Here is a 14,822-nt window from a genome sequence, read left to right as displayed (position 1 = left end):
AAATGAACACCAGCTATTTTTTAGTGGTTTATATGCATTGCTTTCCACATTACATTGCAGATGCTGCATTATAACTGAGGTGCTGTATAGATTGGATGCATGCATACACAAATCCCATGTATTTCAAAGAGACATTGCCTACTAAGATTTGCTTTGTAACAGATATTCAGAAGCCATTTACAGTGTCAATATTTTGCTGGGATTTTGCATGATATGGATGGCACATTATTCCACTGGTATTCTTGGTGGGAACAGTGCACAACTGAAGGAATCCCCATTAGCATTTCATTGGATTAAACAGAATTTTGTATCCAACAGTGTCAGTGGTAGAAGTGGCCAGCTCCTATTGGTTTCTGTGAGAGAGCAAAGGGAGTAAGAAGGTATGAGGGAGCAGCCTTCAAGAGACTTGAAGCCTAGAGCAGGCTTGCTAAATGAGCTAACCAGAGACACCTGGTGCAGGTAGGGAATTGCAAGTAGCTAGTTCCTTATAAGAGAGCTGAGCAATTGTTTGTGGGAGTCAACTCTGGGAAGTCAGCTCTGAGCAGGACAGCTACAAGCCAAACCCAGGCTCTCAGCTAAGAGTCATGCCTGGGAACAGATTTGTGGACATATGAGCTTTTGGCCTTTGAGTTATTGTCTGAATAAACCCAGACCTGTAGCAGGGTGGTGATTGGATAAGCAAGTGAGTGGAATCTCTGTAAAGGAAAGGGGCCTAGAAGTGGGAGAAGAGAGGGCATGGTAGAGCTGAAGCACCCTGGGCACAAGGGGCTAGGCAACTCCTCTACAGTTTCAAAATATCATCTGTGGAAATGCTGCCTGAGCAAGGACTGCAGGGGCTGGCTACTATAATGCCAATGGGAAACATCTTTATAGTTGTGCTCTGATGATAGATGAAACTATTACAAAGGTAAACAAAGTGCAGTGAGATATGTGAGAGGTAGTGATTAGGGTGCTTAGGTCTTGGGAGAACTGGGTTCAGTTCCCAGCTTTGTCTCAGACTTCCTGTGTGATGAGTGGGGGTTTTTGTTTTCTGTTTTGGACAGGTCACTTAGTCAGTCTGCCCCAGTTCTCCACTTGTAAAATAGGGATAATAGGAGAGTACTGTCTCATAGGGCTGTCATGAGGATATCATTAAAGACTGTAAGGTGCTCAGATACTACTGTGATGGGGAGCATATAAATACTGAAGACAAATAGCCATGTCAGATAAGGTAAGAACTAATCCAAACACCTGAGGTTCAAAGAGATTTTTCTTTATATTTTCTGTACCTCTTTGGTCCTGGGTCACAGTGTTTTTTGACATATATTCACCTCATGTTATGCTGAACACAGTAGCCAAATTCATCTCTGGTGTAACTAGACTGGCTTCAAAGGCATGATGTAACTATCACTGATTCCAGAGTCCCCCGCAGGAGTTGCTGCTGCTGCAGAGAGATTCAGGCTCCAAAGGATGCCTCTACAAATGTCTAAAGTGTGATGAGGAAGGTATGGGGGGCAGAGCAGGTTCAACAGATGGCACAGCTAAGAGGGAAGAGAACTGCCAAGTTTCCATTTTCCCTGAAGATGCTCCATTTGCTGCTAGGGAGTTGGGAGAAGTGACTGGCAAGTACTTGAAAGTTGTCCACCTAGCCATCTGCCAACTGGCTCCACTTGCATCAACGAGCACCCTTTGGAGCTGCGGGAGTAGCACAAGGAGTTGTTGCTCAACAGAAGTATAGCAGAGAGCTGCAGCCCCTCTTGCTGGCCACCAGTAGATGTGGATATGCAGAGAGAGGGAAGAGAGGAGCCATACCGCTGCAGGCTTGTGATGGAGGTGGTGAGTTGAGGACCCAACACAGTATAAGTAGGACTATTTTAGGAGAAGGTTATGGGGTGGGCCACTTTAATTCTGAGCTTGGGAACCCACCCAAACGTTGTTATGCCCCTGTTCAATGGCATTGTGCCAGAGAAGTTTGGTTACGGCTTTTGTCTGAAACTAAAAATTGACACACAAAGTACATTTTAAAAACTTGGACCACGTTCACTCAAAATTTATATGAACCTCAGTGGAAGTTTTTTGGCAAACCTAGCCCAAGTTTCACTTGATTTGGAGTTTTGTCAAGAGTTTAATACAGCTTTATTCTCTAGAGTTTTTCAGTCAGGTTTGGAACCTGATGGACTAACAGTGTAAGAAGCTATTCTCATGATAGTCTCATCTAATCCAAAACAAGGAGACACTAGAATTTTCATATCAATATTAGGATGCCTAGTAAGATTTCAGTTCTGAACCTTTTTAAAGCATCTTAAGGTTTATCCGTTGAAAAGAAAGGCACTGACTATGTCCTTTTTCCATAGGCCTCAATTTTTAACTGGACTACACATTGAAACAGGGGAATATGAGCCCTCCTTAACCCCTACCCAAACTTATCAGTTTCTAATCACTCACTTATTCCTTCCTGGAAGCAGGTGCGTGGGGAGGGAAGACAATGACGTGCTGGCTAGTGTAATTGAGCTCATATGTGGTAAAGGTTGGAATTTACTGCTGGTATAGGCTAGCAGTAAATTCCATCTGTATAGGGGCAAGGAGGGAAGAACTGTTACTCAATGTGTGTTCAGGTCACAGTAGCTCCTGGGTCAGCATGTCTTGCTCAGGCTGTGCTGAGAGTCACAATCTAGCCCACAGTGGGGGTTTTTTGTATTAATTATATTAATGAAAGTTTTAGAAAATTAAGATCTCAGTACTGAGAGAGTAGCATAAATCAAATCTTGGACCAAACAATTTGTCTTTGCTCTGCACATAGTATCTTCGTATGTGGGGGTTCTGAGTTCACTTGCTTGGCTTCTCCCAGGATGGGTTTAAGCAAACCTGGACTCCCCTGCCAACTAAAAGATTGGGACCCTGGGATAAAAGCATGTGATTTTTTTTTTAATCCCACCTGCCCCAAATTCCTATGCCACAATGCTGGAGCAGAACCCCCCACAACAGGAGTAAGGAGAATAGAAAATGTGTCCAGATCTGCTCTGACAGTTTGATATTCATTAGAAAAAATGGCTGGAGGTCTCCTTTAAACCAAAGGAGAGGAAAAAAGCTGGTGATGTGTCCTAGAAAGGGTCATGAAAGAGGAGAACTTGAGCACCTTGGGGGATTAGCACAACACCACAACAGATCATGCTGTCAGCATGAAGCAGCACATCATGTGGCAGTGGGGCTGGAGCAGTAAACATCACGCTAGTTTTTTCAACCTGTCCCTGCTGGCAGGAGGTCCCACCCATCAATGACTGCAGATTTGGCAGTGTTTGTCTGAACCAGCCCTGATTTCTCCCCTGCTCTGTCTGCTGTTGCAGTGGAAATGCAGAATTTCCATTGCTGTTGGGTCTTCTGTGCCCTTGTGACTCAGATACTATTTACTTTTTTTCAAAATGCATTGCTGAAAGAAGAGCATTGGTGTACAAGTGTACATCATAGAGTAAATTTTGTGTCTACAGTTTTATGTATTTGTATCTATATATGTGTGTAATATTTTGAGGCTGTCTAGCATACTAATTTAGCCACCTGTTCTAGCCTCTCTCCGCTGCACAAATTAGATTGTCTCAAGGGAGACTATGCAGTTGATTGGGTCTGCCTTGTTACTAAGGCAACCGTTTTTCTTTCTGCTATATGATTTAGACAGTGCTCATAACTCAGATTCACCAGGCAAGAAATACAAGGGAAAAAATTGGTCCAGACCCTGGGGATATCAGTACTTAATAGATGCTCTTAGCAGACTTATTTAATCAGACAAGAATACATTTCCTAAATGTTGTTAAAGTATTGAAGCAAGCAAAGTCAAATATAACAGCACATGGTGATGGTGATAAAGACCAAATTAAAGGTGGCGAATAATTTCTACTGCAAATAGAGTATGAATCTTAAGGGAAACAGTTATTCAATATACTGTACATATTTCATGTGACACTGTCATTAGACATACCAGCAGTTGTTCCTATCAAGGACAGTGATGTCCAGGGACAAATATGTATGCAAGGAAAATCCAATAATTTAGGGCAAAATTCTCCAGCCATATCCACAGGGTGGATGTGATGTGCAGCAGAATGGTGGTTTGTTAATCTCAAAATGGAAATTGCTCTTCACTGGCTGCTTCTACCCTTTTTCAATAGGGATTTGGGTTGATTCAGAACACTGCAGATGAGGGGTGCAAATTCTCTAAAATGTGAGGTGGGTTAGCTACAAAAGGCATCTTAGAGTCCAATAACAATCCTATCCAAAATGAAGCCAAGTCATGTAAAGGACAAGTAGCTGGTGTGCAGCACTAAATGCAGAGGGGGAGCTACAACAGATACTGATGGACTTATTGGCACTGTGGGTCAGATTTTTTTAAAATAAAAAGCTTGAGGTGAACCTGTGAAAGCCAGTATAAATTTGCACAAACAATTGCATAAACATATCCAGCATCTAGACATAGTCTGATTTACATGGAAAACCACCCATAAACAGAATTCCCTCTATAATTTTGTATTTGGTGTGATCAAATTAAATTATGTTTGACGTCTTTTAGTGTTTGTGCCCACTGTGCAAAGCAGGCACAAACTTGTGGGTATACTTATTCACAGATGCAATACTGCACTTATGAAAGTAGAGACCAAGCTGAAATTCAGGGCCCAAATGAGTTGTGTATGCAACTGTAATTGCTCACATAAATGTAGGTGGACAGCACGAGTGCCCTTTCTTGTGTCTGGATCTCTTAATTAATTTGAATCTGGGTGTTGCTGTTTGTATTTGGGCTGGATGTGGAGATGCTGGGTGAAGTGCCAGCTGTAGAATCTTCCACAGATCTGATTAGGGGAGAAGGAAAGGGGAGCACCACTGTGATAGGTTTGGGGGGGAGGGAGCAAAGGCATGGTAGTAATGGTAAGATGAGAGCGGAGTACATTCTCCTAACGTTCATGGAGACCTAGAAGCTGTAAAATTCTACCCATTTCTCTTTCCCCACACCGTGCCCCCCCCCCCTTATGGCCAGGTATGACTCAGTGGGTAGCTACTTAGGATTCATTTTTAGCTTAGCCTCCAAAGGTTCAGAAACACGACTGCATACAGTTTCTGATGATGGAACTAAACTTTGATTGTCAAGCTTTCATTGAAAGTCTGTCTCCTACAGCCCATAAATATTGGCTGACAAGTTGTGATGGACATGATCAGGTTACCATGTCTCGCAGGATTTAACACATAGAATCAGAATATTGATCCATCAAGGCCAATTTGTCAGTAGCAGTACTCAATATATAACGCTTCAGAGGAGTCCTCCCTCTACCCCCATATCTAATGCAACTATCCTGGTCGGCACCAATATACAAAAATTCCTTCCTTGAAACATGAGATTTGGTAACCCTTACATTATTTGCAGTAGGACCAGTGTTACTTATCATAAAATGAGCCAGGTCTTGTTAAAATATAGCCAAAGTATATGACTCAATGACCTTCCCTCTACAATGTATGAAGAACAAATATAAAATTGTTCCTAAAGCTCTTACCTTTCCAGGTCAAATGACCCCTTGGTCTCATTAGGAGAAATGGTAAAAATATAAAGGTGGGTTTATTTCCACAACACTTCACAAATTTTAAATTCCTAAATCAATTGCCAGCCAGCACTTGACTCTTCCTGAAAAATACGGAAGGCTGGATTCTCTTCTCCTAATTTTATAATAATGTAACTTTGGCTTCTGGGAAATTATTCCTGATTTGTAACCATGTTTAGTGAGAGGAGAATCCGACTCAGAATTGATTAGTTTCTGCAATCTGTCAGACTTGGTTTCCACTAACAATCTTTGTTTTCTGTGTACTTTTAAAATCTGACCTAGATCTGAGAAGTTGAAAAAGTGGAACATGAACAGTGCACTGAATGTTGGCAAATTCCCTTCCCCTTTGATGTAAAGGGAATTATTTTGTATCCCACCTAGAATGCTCTCACTCATCCAGCTTGCGTTATTAAACTACTGCTGCACATTAGGTTGACATCTTCATTCAGCTGTCCAAAACTGCTCCTGTGTATTTTCTCCCCACTGAGAGAATCCTATAATTTCTCAGACCATTGGTGTGTTTGAGAATTTAGGCTATTTTTGCCAGTGCATGTTACCTCACATTGATCAAATTACATATGCTGTTGTGCGCACAACCTAATGCATTAAAATCCATCTGCAGTTTCTCACAATCCTCCAGATTGTTACTATCTGAAATAACTTGCCCAGTGGCATTATCAACAAGCTTCAACAGCGCATCCAATCTCTCCTCCAAAACATTAATACAGGCAATAGCCTTACTCACCAAGCGCCGCTTTCCTAGTGATTGACAGTTTTTAAATTCCACACTTTGTTTTTTTACCCTATATGTATTTATTTAAAGCTGTAATTGTGCAAAAACTAGGGCTTAATTTGACATTGACTTTGAAGAAGCAGGCTGTATGTGAACTGGCTGTCTCCACTCCTCGTGGAAGTAGTGCTCTCCAGGTCCCTACTTCAACATGGCACGTACTTAAGTCCATCCCTATTGAGCACAGTGCCTAAACACATGCTTAACTCCAACTGTAGTCAATGGGCTTTAAGAACATGCTGAAGTGCTGTGCTGAATAAGAACAGACTGCTTGATTAGAATCCAGGCTCATAAATATTTTATATTTAATTTGTTTCCATTTTTATTGAAGAGAATAGATGGATTAAGATAAAACTTGCTCAGTGTTGTATAATTCCATTTCCTCCCTCTCCCCGAATTTCTTGTAAATATTTAAACACACTAATTATCTATTTTTGACTTCCTGTCAGTTCATTCTAGCATTAACTCCCTATAGGTCCATTAATTGAACAGACATACCAGTACCACAATTGGAATAAGCTCTGTTTACTATAGAAATAGTGTGGCACCAGGAGAAAGTCAATGTGTATGGCCAAACACCACTTAGGTCTCCAGTCCCAGGGGGCCTGGCTACATAAGGGGGGGGGGAGGAGATCATAGTGCTGACACATAGGACATGATGCCAAACCTATTGTAAGTACCAATAGGTTAGGGTCAACCATACTAAAACCTGAAATAGAACCAAGAAATTTGAGGGTGCTGCATAGCTTACTACAAGAATGGCCTGAGATTTAATCAGGCTGTATATGGACTTGTCTTTGTAGGTTCAGCACCATGTGATATTTTCTTTGCTAATGGGTTATAACCTGTAGGCAGCAATTCCATATCTAAATAAAATGGTCAGATTCAAGCAGAACAGCCATCGAAACATACTGTTGTTGGTATGATCAGCTATCGAAACATACATTTTTTTCACCTGACAATAAGCATTTCTCTAAGATCTAGTTGGTATACACTTAGTCTTGCATTTTCTGCTTATTTATCTGCAATACTGGCAACTGGAGATTCTTACTAAGGTTACACTGTAGGTGGATGAGGGCTGAAGCAGGACCGAGACCTCTGGTTGTCTTGGACTTTCCTGCCACTGGATCCAGGACTCCTTCCTGTCACATTTCATGGGGTTGCCACCTGCACACTAGCTCCCCCACGTTAAAAAATTTAACTTGTATGACTCTGTTAGTGGGAGATGTTAACACCCTTGGCAAAGTCCTGGAGTGATGGAGAAGTGGTGGTGGGAACAGGAGCACTGATCTCTCAGGGTATGGCTACACTACCCGCCGATCGATCCAGCTGGGTCGATTTATCACGTTGAGACTAGATGCGATAAATCAACCCCAGAGCGCTCTCCCATCGACTCTTGTACTCAACCGGCATGAGAGGCGCGGGCAGAGTCAACAGGGGAGCAGCAGCAGTCAACTCACGGTGGTGAAGACACCACGGTAAGTTGATCTAAGCACGTTGACTTCAGCTATGTTCATGTCGCTGAAGTTGCGTAACCTAGATCAATTCTAGGTTTTTTAGATGGGGTAAGATCCAAGTTACCCGGGAAAGAATTTTCTGTAGTATCTGGCTGATGAATCTTGCCCATATGCTCAGGGTTTAGCTGATCGCCATATTTGGGGTCGGGAAGGAATTTTCCTCCAGGGCAGATTGGAAGGCCCTGGAGGTTTTTCGCCTTCCTCTGTAGCATGGGGCACGGGTCACTTGCTGGAGGATTCTCTGCTCCTTGAGGTCTTCAAACTACAATTTGAGGACTTCAATAGCACAGATATAGGTGTGAGGTCTTTTTTAGGAGTGGTGGGTGAAATTCTGTGGCCTGCATTGTGCAGGAGGTCGGACTGGATGATCATAATGGTCCCTTCTGACCTAAATGTCTATGAGTCTATGAGTCTATAATTCTCCCCCCCCCCCCCCAGTGTAGACCAGGGCTGAGAGTCCCTAGTCACAAATCTGTACACATGCTGCAGCGGTGTCATCTTGTGCTTGGATGAATGAGACAGAAGTGCAATTTGGCAGCTGTGGCTGCAACTGAGCAGTCCTTTTTAGGATTCCATCTGCTTACCCTGAATGAGAAAGGAGCCTATGTATAGGGCACCTTTTCTAGCCATCTCAAAACCGCCTCCCCAACCCCAGCTAGATGGCTGTGTCCAGGGGGCTCACTTTACATCTCGTCAGAACACACGAAGCAAAGTAATGCCGTTCGCCACTTGGAATGTTCACACTTTCATGGATTCCCTGAGCAGGGGCTGTCTTGAAAGAAATAGTGCCACAATAGCAAGATATGACATTGATATTCCTACACTAAATGAGACCCATCAGGCAAATAAAGACCAACTGGAAAGGAAAGCTACCTGAAGAGAGGCTGTCAAGGCTGATTCCCCACTCTGGCATTTCAAGTACAGAAGGTGGGGTCCCACAAGGATTTTCAAAATTAATATTGGTTGCTCTAGGCTTGCATTAAATTCTCAAGGTTACAGCTTCTCTCTGACCTTGGAAGGGTAGATGCTGCCACCACCCAAGTGCAAAAAAACCCCTTTGAAACCAGAAAGGCACACTTGGGAATTCCTTTCTGTGGGATACCCTCAAGCCCTTTCACTCCCCGCCCCCCGGGGAAGAGCTGAAAAAGAATAACAAAGGAAATCAGCTGTTGCCACCAGCTTATTAAACAACATATGCACAAACCCAATCCTGTTCTTAAAGGTAAATTTTATTAAAAACAAAAAGAAAGAAAATACATCTAACTTAGGCTTTTGGTAGATTTTAAAAAACCCACTTACAAAAATTAAACAAAGAATAACCTTCTTGAGGTCCAGTTTAAAGGTTACAAGCAAAACAAAAGCATTTGGGGTTAGCACAGAGGAGTCCACAAGCCAATAAGAAATAAACAGAAATACAATTAGGTTTATCTTCCAAGACATTCCCTAATTTAATTACATATCTGGCATGCAGATAAGCAATCTTTAGGTATGATCTGATGGTTTTTCATACCTGGCTTTCAGCTTCTCACAGCATAACTGCTCCCTGTTCCCCTCTTTCCCGGAGAAGCACAACACAGAAAAAGGGAAGCTTTTTTCCAATTTTAAAAAGTTTGAGCCCTCCCATTGGCTCTTTTGCTCAGGTATCCACTCCTTTCCTTTTACCTGTGGGCTTGTTAACCCTTTTACAGGTAAAACAAGTAGAGAACAACCACCAAGAGGGATTCCATAGCCAACTGGCTGGCTGGGTGCCCACAAAAGGGAGCAATCCCCCCTCTCATTATCACAGAGGCGTATTCCTGGGATTGGTTTTGCCATCAAGAACAAGATTACCAGACCGCTTTTAGAACTCCGTATGGGTATTAACTTTATCTTAAGCTTAGTAACAACCAGTATGACACAGTCACTAGATGGTGATGACAACAGGGAGCAGTTCTACGGTGCTCTTGATGGAGTTCTCACTGCCACAGACAAGGAAGACAAGCTTATCCTAGGGTTACTTCAGTGCAAGAGTAGGGAAACACCCCAAACTCTGGATAGGCATCACTGGGAAAGTAGGGGTGAAGGAAGTCAACTCTAATAGCATTTTCCTCTGCAAATGTGTAGTGCATGATTTGTTTATCACAAATACCATCTTTAGACAGAGGGACAAATCTAAGATCACTTGGAAACATCCACATTCTGAACACTGACATCTTCTTGACTATGTTCTTGTCAGAGCCTGTGATGATACTGATGTGCATATTACTTGAGCCATGAGAGGTACAGATGACTGCTGGACAGACCATTGTTTGGTCAGATCAATCATGAACATGTGGCTTGCACCACAACACCATAAACAACCAAAAGAAATGCAGAAGAGATTTACTATCAAGGCACTTCAAAATCACACTAGTTGATACTCTTCAACACCTCAGTGAGAAGCTCTCTAATCTACCTGACAACATCAGTGACATCCAAGAACATTGGGAGGCATTCAAGACCATTATTCACAAGTCATGTGCTGAACTGATTGGATATTCCACTCATCACCATCAGGATTGGTTTGAGAACAATGAGGAAATCCTGGCACATATTCATCAGAAGAGAAGCACATTTTGCACTTGGCAAAGTGAACCCTCTAACCAGCAAAAACAAGAGATTTATCAGCTTAATGCTACAGTTCAAAGGCGGCTGCATGACATCAAGAATAGTGATGGCAAGCAAAGCCCATGGAGATCCAGAGTTTTGCTGATCAATATGGCATGAGAAGCTTTTTTTTTTTCCAAGCAACAAAAGCCATTTACAGGCCAAGCTCACGTGGCACAACTCCTCTGAGATCCCAGGACCGCTCCATCATTCTTCAGGACAATGTAGCCTTCAAACAATGTTGGAAGGAGCATTTTGAGATTTTTATTGAACAGAGAATCAGAAGTCCCAGCTACCACCACTAAGTCCATTCCTCAGCATTCTGTAATAGAACCTCTTGCTGACTCCCCATCTGCTGAGTAAGTTTGAGCCATCACTCAGACTAGAAAAAACAAAGGCGCCAGGCTCAGATAGCATTCCCTTGGAGGTCTTCAAGCTGGTGGAATAGCACTCATGCAAAAAATTCAACTTGTTATAATTTACGTTAATGAGGAAATTCCACCTGACCTAAAGAATGCCAATACTGTGTCCTCTTTAGGAAAGAGGACAAGTCAATGTGCAGGAATTACCAAGGCATTGCTCTCCTCTCCATTGCTGGGAAGATCCTTGCTCGCATCCTTCAGAACAGTCTCCTCCTTGTTGTCAAGTATGTTCTCCCAGAATCCTAGTGTGGTTTCTGCCCATCTCTGGGCACCACTGTTTTTGGCTTTTTTTTTCTCTGTTGCATGACAGATCTAAAGTGTAGAGAACAATACCAGTCATTGTTTCTGGCATTTATTGACCTAACTAAGGCCTTTGATTCCATCAGTGATGAAGAATTATGGAAGGTGCTCTCTAGGTTTGGTTGTCCACTGAAGTTCATTTGTGTTCTCAGGCTATTTTATGATGGGATAACCATCACCATCCTCTAATGTGTGGAGATGGACCCATTCATCATGTGTACTGGTATTAAGCAGGACTGTATTGTTCCAACCCTTTCCCCCCCACCCCCCTGCATCTACCTTGCCGTAATCTTGATTCTTATGTGTGACTGCCTTTTTTTTCTGGAATTAGGATTGAGTATCGCTTAGATGGCCAGCACTTCAATCTGTGGCATCTTCAGTCTAAAACTAAAGTCACCAGGACTGTTATTACCAACCTTCAGTATGCTGATGACTGTGATATCCACGTGCACACAGAGGCTGACTAACAATTCACCATATATCTTTTCTCAGGTGCCTCTCAGAGCCTGAGACTTTCCCTCAACATCTGGTAGACTAAGGTGCTGCACCAGCCTGTTCCAGCACAAGTTGCCCCTGTTCTCCCACAAACTGTCATCAGTGGTGAACCCCTGGAAAACATCGAGCATTTCCCCTACCTCGGTAGTCACCTCTCCCAGACAGCCAATCTTGATGTACAGATTGAACATAGGATCCGTTTTGCCTTCAGAAAGTTGCTTAATCATGTCTTTGACAGAGATCTGCAGATGGAAACTAAGATCCTGGTCTACAATGCAATAGTCATCCCCTCTCCTTTTTATTGGTGTGAGACATGGGTGACATATTGAAGCCATCTTAAGCATCTGGAGTGGTACCAACAGCCCTGCCTTAGGAAGATTCTCTGTAATTAGATGGGAAGATCATCACACCAATATCAGTGTTCTCTCTGCAGCTAAAACTTTTTTTTTCTCCACTTAATCACAATAAGAGGACCCGTAGGGGACAGAGGAAATGCTAAAAGGACACACTGAAAGTAGATCTTAAGAAGGGAGGCACTGACCCCATGAACTGGGAAGAGCTGGCTGGCAATAGACTGCAATGGCGTCATCACATACATCAAGCCTCAGCCTGATTTTGAAGAGAATCGCCTTGCTCAAGAGGCTGGGAAATGGCAGAGGAGGAGGGAAAGGGTGCAGCATCCTGGCCAGCAGTGATGCTCTCTCCAAGCAACCACAAGCCTCATGTGGAAATACCTGTAAAGCATGGATTGGACACCTCAGCCGTCAAAGTCTGACTCTTTTTTTCCCCCCCCAGCAGACATCCTCATACTGAGGGACAGCCACAACCCACAACATTGTAGGAGCTACAACATTAAGCATCACCTTATACAGTAAAAACAGTAATAACACTCCATGTTATGTGGATATTTAATTGTATGCACTTTAAGTCTTGGAGACACTTTGCTCTTGAGAACCTTGTACTTTACAAAATGCCTTTCAACATTTGCAATGTACTACACATTGATATCCATGTGACAAATTTCTCATGTGACAAGGTTTATTTATCAGGCATTGTAGATATCCTCACTTGCATTCTGCTTAATAATCCAACCTCCCAGGTTCAAAACCCTTATGCAGCTTCAAGCAGCTCCCATTGTTTTGTGAAATTTTGTTACATTAGAGCAATATTTTATTCTCCTTCCACACTCAAATTACAGTAGACAGAGCCCAGGAAAGGTAATACTGTCCTGTACCAGTGACAGATTTCATGTCTGCTCTCTCAGGACCCAAAAGGGCTAGAAATGCAGGTTGAGATTTTTAAAGACATCTAGAATATTTAAGACACAACTCCAGTGAATATTAATCTGCTTTGAAACTTTCAACCAGTAGCTTGATACTATTGGAAAGAAGAGCTTCCCAATGGGCTATATAGCATTGGCTTCCAGCCCTGGAAATTCATAATCTTGTACATTCAAATTATCTTTTAGATGTCAGTTAACTTTTCTGTGCCCTGTATATTTGCACTCATGATACTAGGGGATCTGCAATGAGGCTAAATTGCTTTGGGATTTGCCATGATAACTAAGGAAGCCTGTTTTTTTCAGAATAAATGTAGTAAAGTACCAATAGAGTTTAGAACTTCTAATATATTTACAAAATATTTTGCTGTCAAATGTTATACAGGAGGCTTGATATCCCCTACTACCCTTTTTGTCCTCTCTTTTGAGAGCCATGCATGCATGGAGTGGTCTCCTTTAGCTGAGCTCTTTACTAGTTAGCAAGATACCAAATCTACTGTGTATGCTGAATGTGATATTTTGTAAAGTTCAAACTGTCATATGAAAACCAATACTCACTGCAATACTTAAAAGTCATCAATGTAGAAAACCGCAGTTTCCAAGCCAAATCTCAACTTTCTACCTCTGGCCATTTTGCCAGGAGAGCTGTTTAAAACAAGGTCACTCTTTTAAAGGATAGTGCAGATATTTAATTCAATCTGCTACTGAACCGTGTTTTGGTGGGTGTTTGGTTTTTGTTTTTGTTTTTCTTTCCCCTCTCAAATTTTCCAAAAACATTTCTTTGTTTGGAGAAAAAGACATCCCGCAGATAGCTGTGGAAAGTTACAAGTGACTGAACTACAGTTGTGGTTTAGGATTGAAACCGTGATGCATTCTTAACAATAGTGGCAGATGCTACTCCGATTGTGTAAATATATATGATCTCCAATTAATTTTTATGTAACTTATTTATCGTCTAAACTCTTAATTTCATAGAAAAGTTTGCAAAATGTTTCCTCAAACATTTCCATGAAAGCAATGGCCCATTGCACAGTATCCTGGAAGATCTGTGTACAGGGCAGTCGTTAATTATATAAGCAAAGTGTTAAAATATACCTTAGACCATTTGTAAAATAGGAGTTTGGATTTTGGTATGCCAGGTCATCCCTTATGTGACCATGTGGTGGGCAGAGGACATGGTATTGAGTCTCTGCCTTGCATCTTGTAAAATTATTTACATTTGGGTAAAATGGGTGTACCTCTAGCATTCTGATGTGATATACTTTTACGGAGTGGGTGTGAAATTCTAAATGACTACCCAAGATGCAAGTATGCAGTGTTGCTGAAGCCATATCAGTCCCAGGATATTAGAGAAACAAGATGGGTGAGGTGATAGCTCTTATTGAACCAACTTCTGTTGGTAAGAGAGCAGCTTTCAAGATTCCCAGAGCTCTTCAAGTCTGGGAAAAGTACTCTGAGCATCACAGCCAAATAGAAGATTGAACTGGGGCATGCGCAACCTCTTTTGGAGAGGCACAGAAGCTCACTGCCCCTTCTCGTTCCCCCAGGAAGCTTGCTGCTCCTCCCTCCCTGGCCCTGGCCTGAGCCCGATCTTCCACCCTGCTCTGGGCAGGAGCTTGATCTTCCCTCCACACTGCCCAGCAGGAGCTCAATCTTTTCTGCCTCTGTAGCTCCAGGGACAGAAGTTCTGTGCCCCGGATGATTATTGGGAGTGGGGGCACACCTGCTTGACCCACCCCACTTGTGCACACTCCTGGATCAAACAGATAGTTTGGCAGAAGTAGTTAGCATTCCACTTCAGCTTGAATGGTCCTGTAGAATGTGCTAACACCCACGTAGACA

General features: G+C 42.5%; 1 protein-coding gene across 1 annotated transcript in view; it reads left to right on the top strand.

Moving 5' to 3' along the window:
* The window catches only part of LOC140906133 (uncharacterized), a 47,772-nt gene extending 36,099 nt beyond the window's left edge, over nucleotides 1–11,673 (top strand). Inside the window, exons 3-4 of the mRNA XM_073329638.1 lie at nucleotides 11,023–11,130; nucleotides 11,538–11,673. Coding sequence (XP_073185739.1) covers nucleotides 11,023–11,130; nucleotides 11,538–11,673 — 244 coding nt within the window. The remainder of the gene's footprint in view (nucleotides 1–11,022; nucleotides 11,131–11,537) is intronic.
* Nucleotides 11,674–14,822: the final 3,149 nt, after the last annotated feature.

This window comes from Lepidochelys kempii, chromosome 2 (genome assembly GCF_965140265.1).
Source record: "Lepidochelys kempii isolate rLepKem1 chromosome 2, rLepKem1.hap2, whole genome shotgun sequence".
NCBI classification, from domain to species: Eukaryota; Metazoa; Chordata; order Testudines; family Cheloniidae; genus Lepidochelys; species Lepidochelys kempii.
The sequence above is the reverse complement of the archived record's forward strand: the minus strand, read 5'-3'. Positions and strand labels throughout refer to the sequence as shown.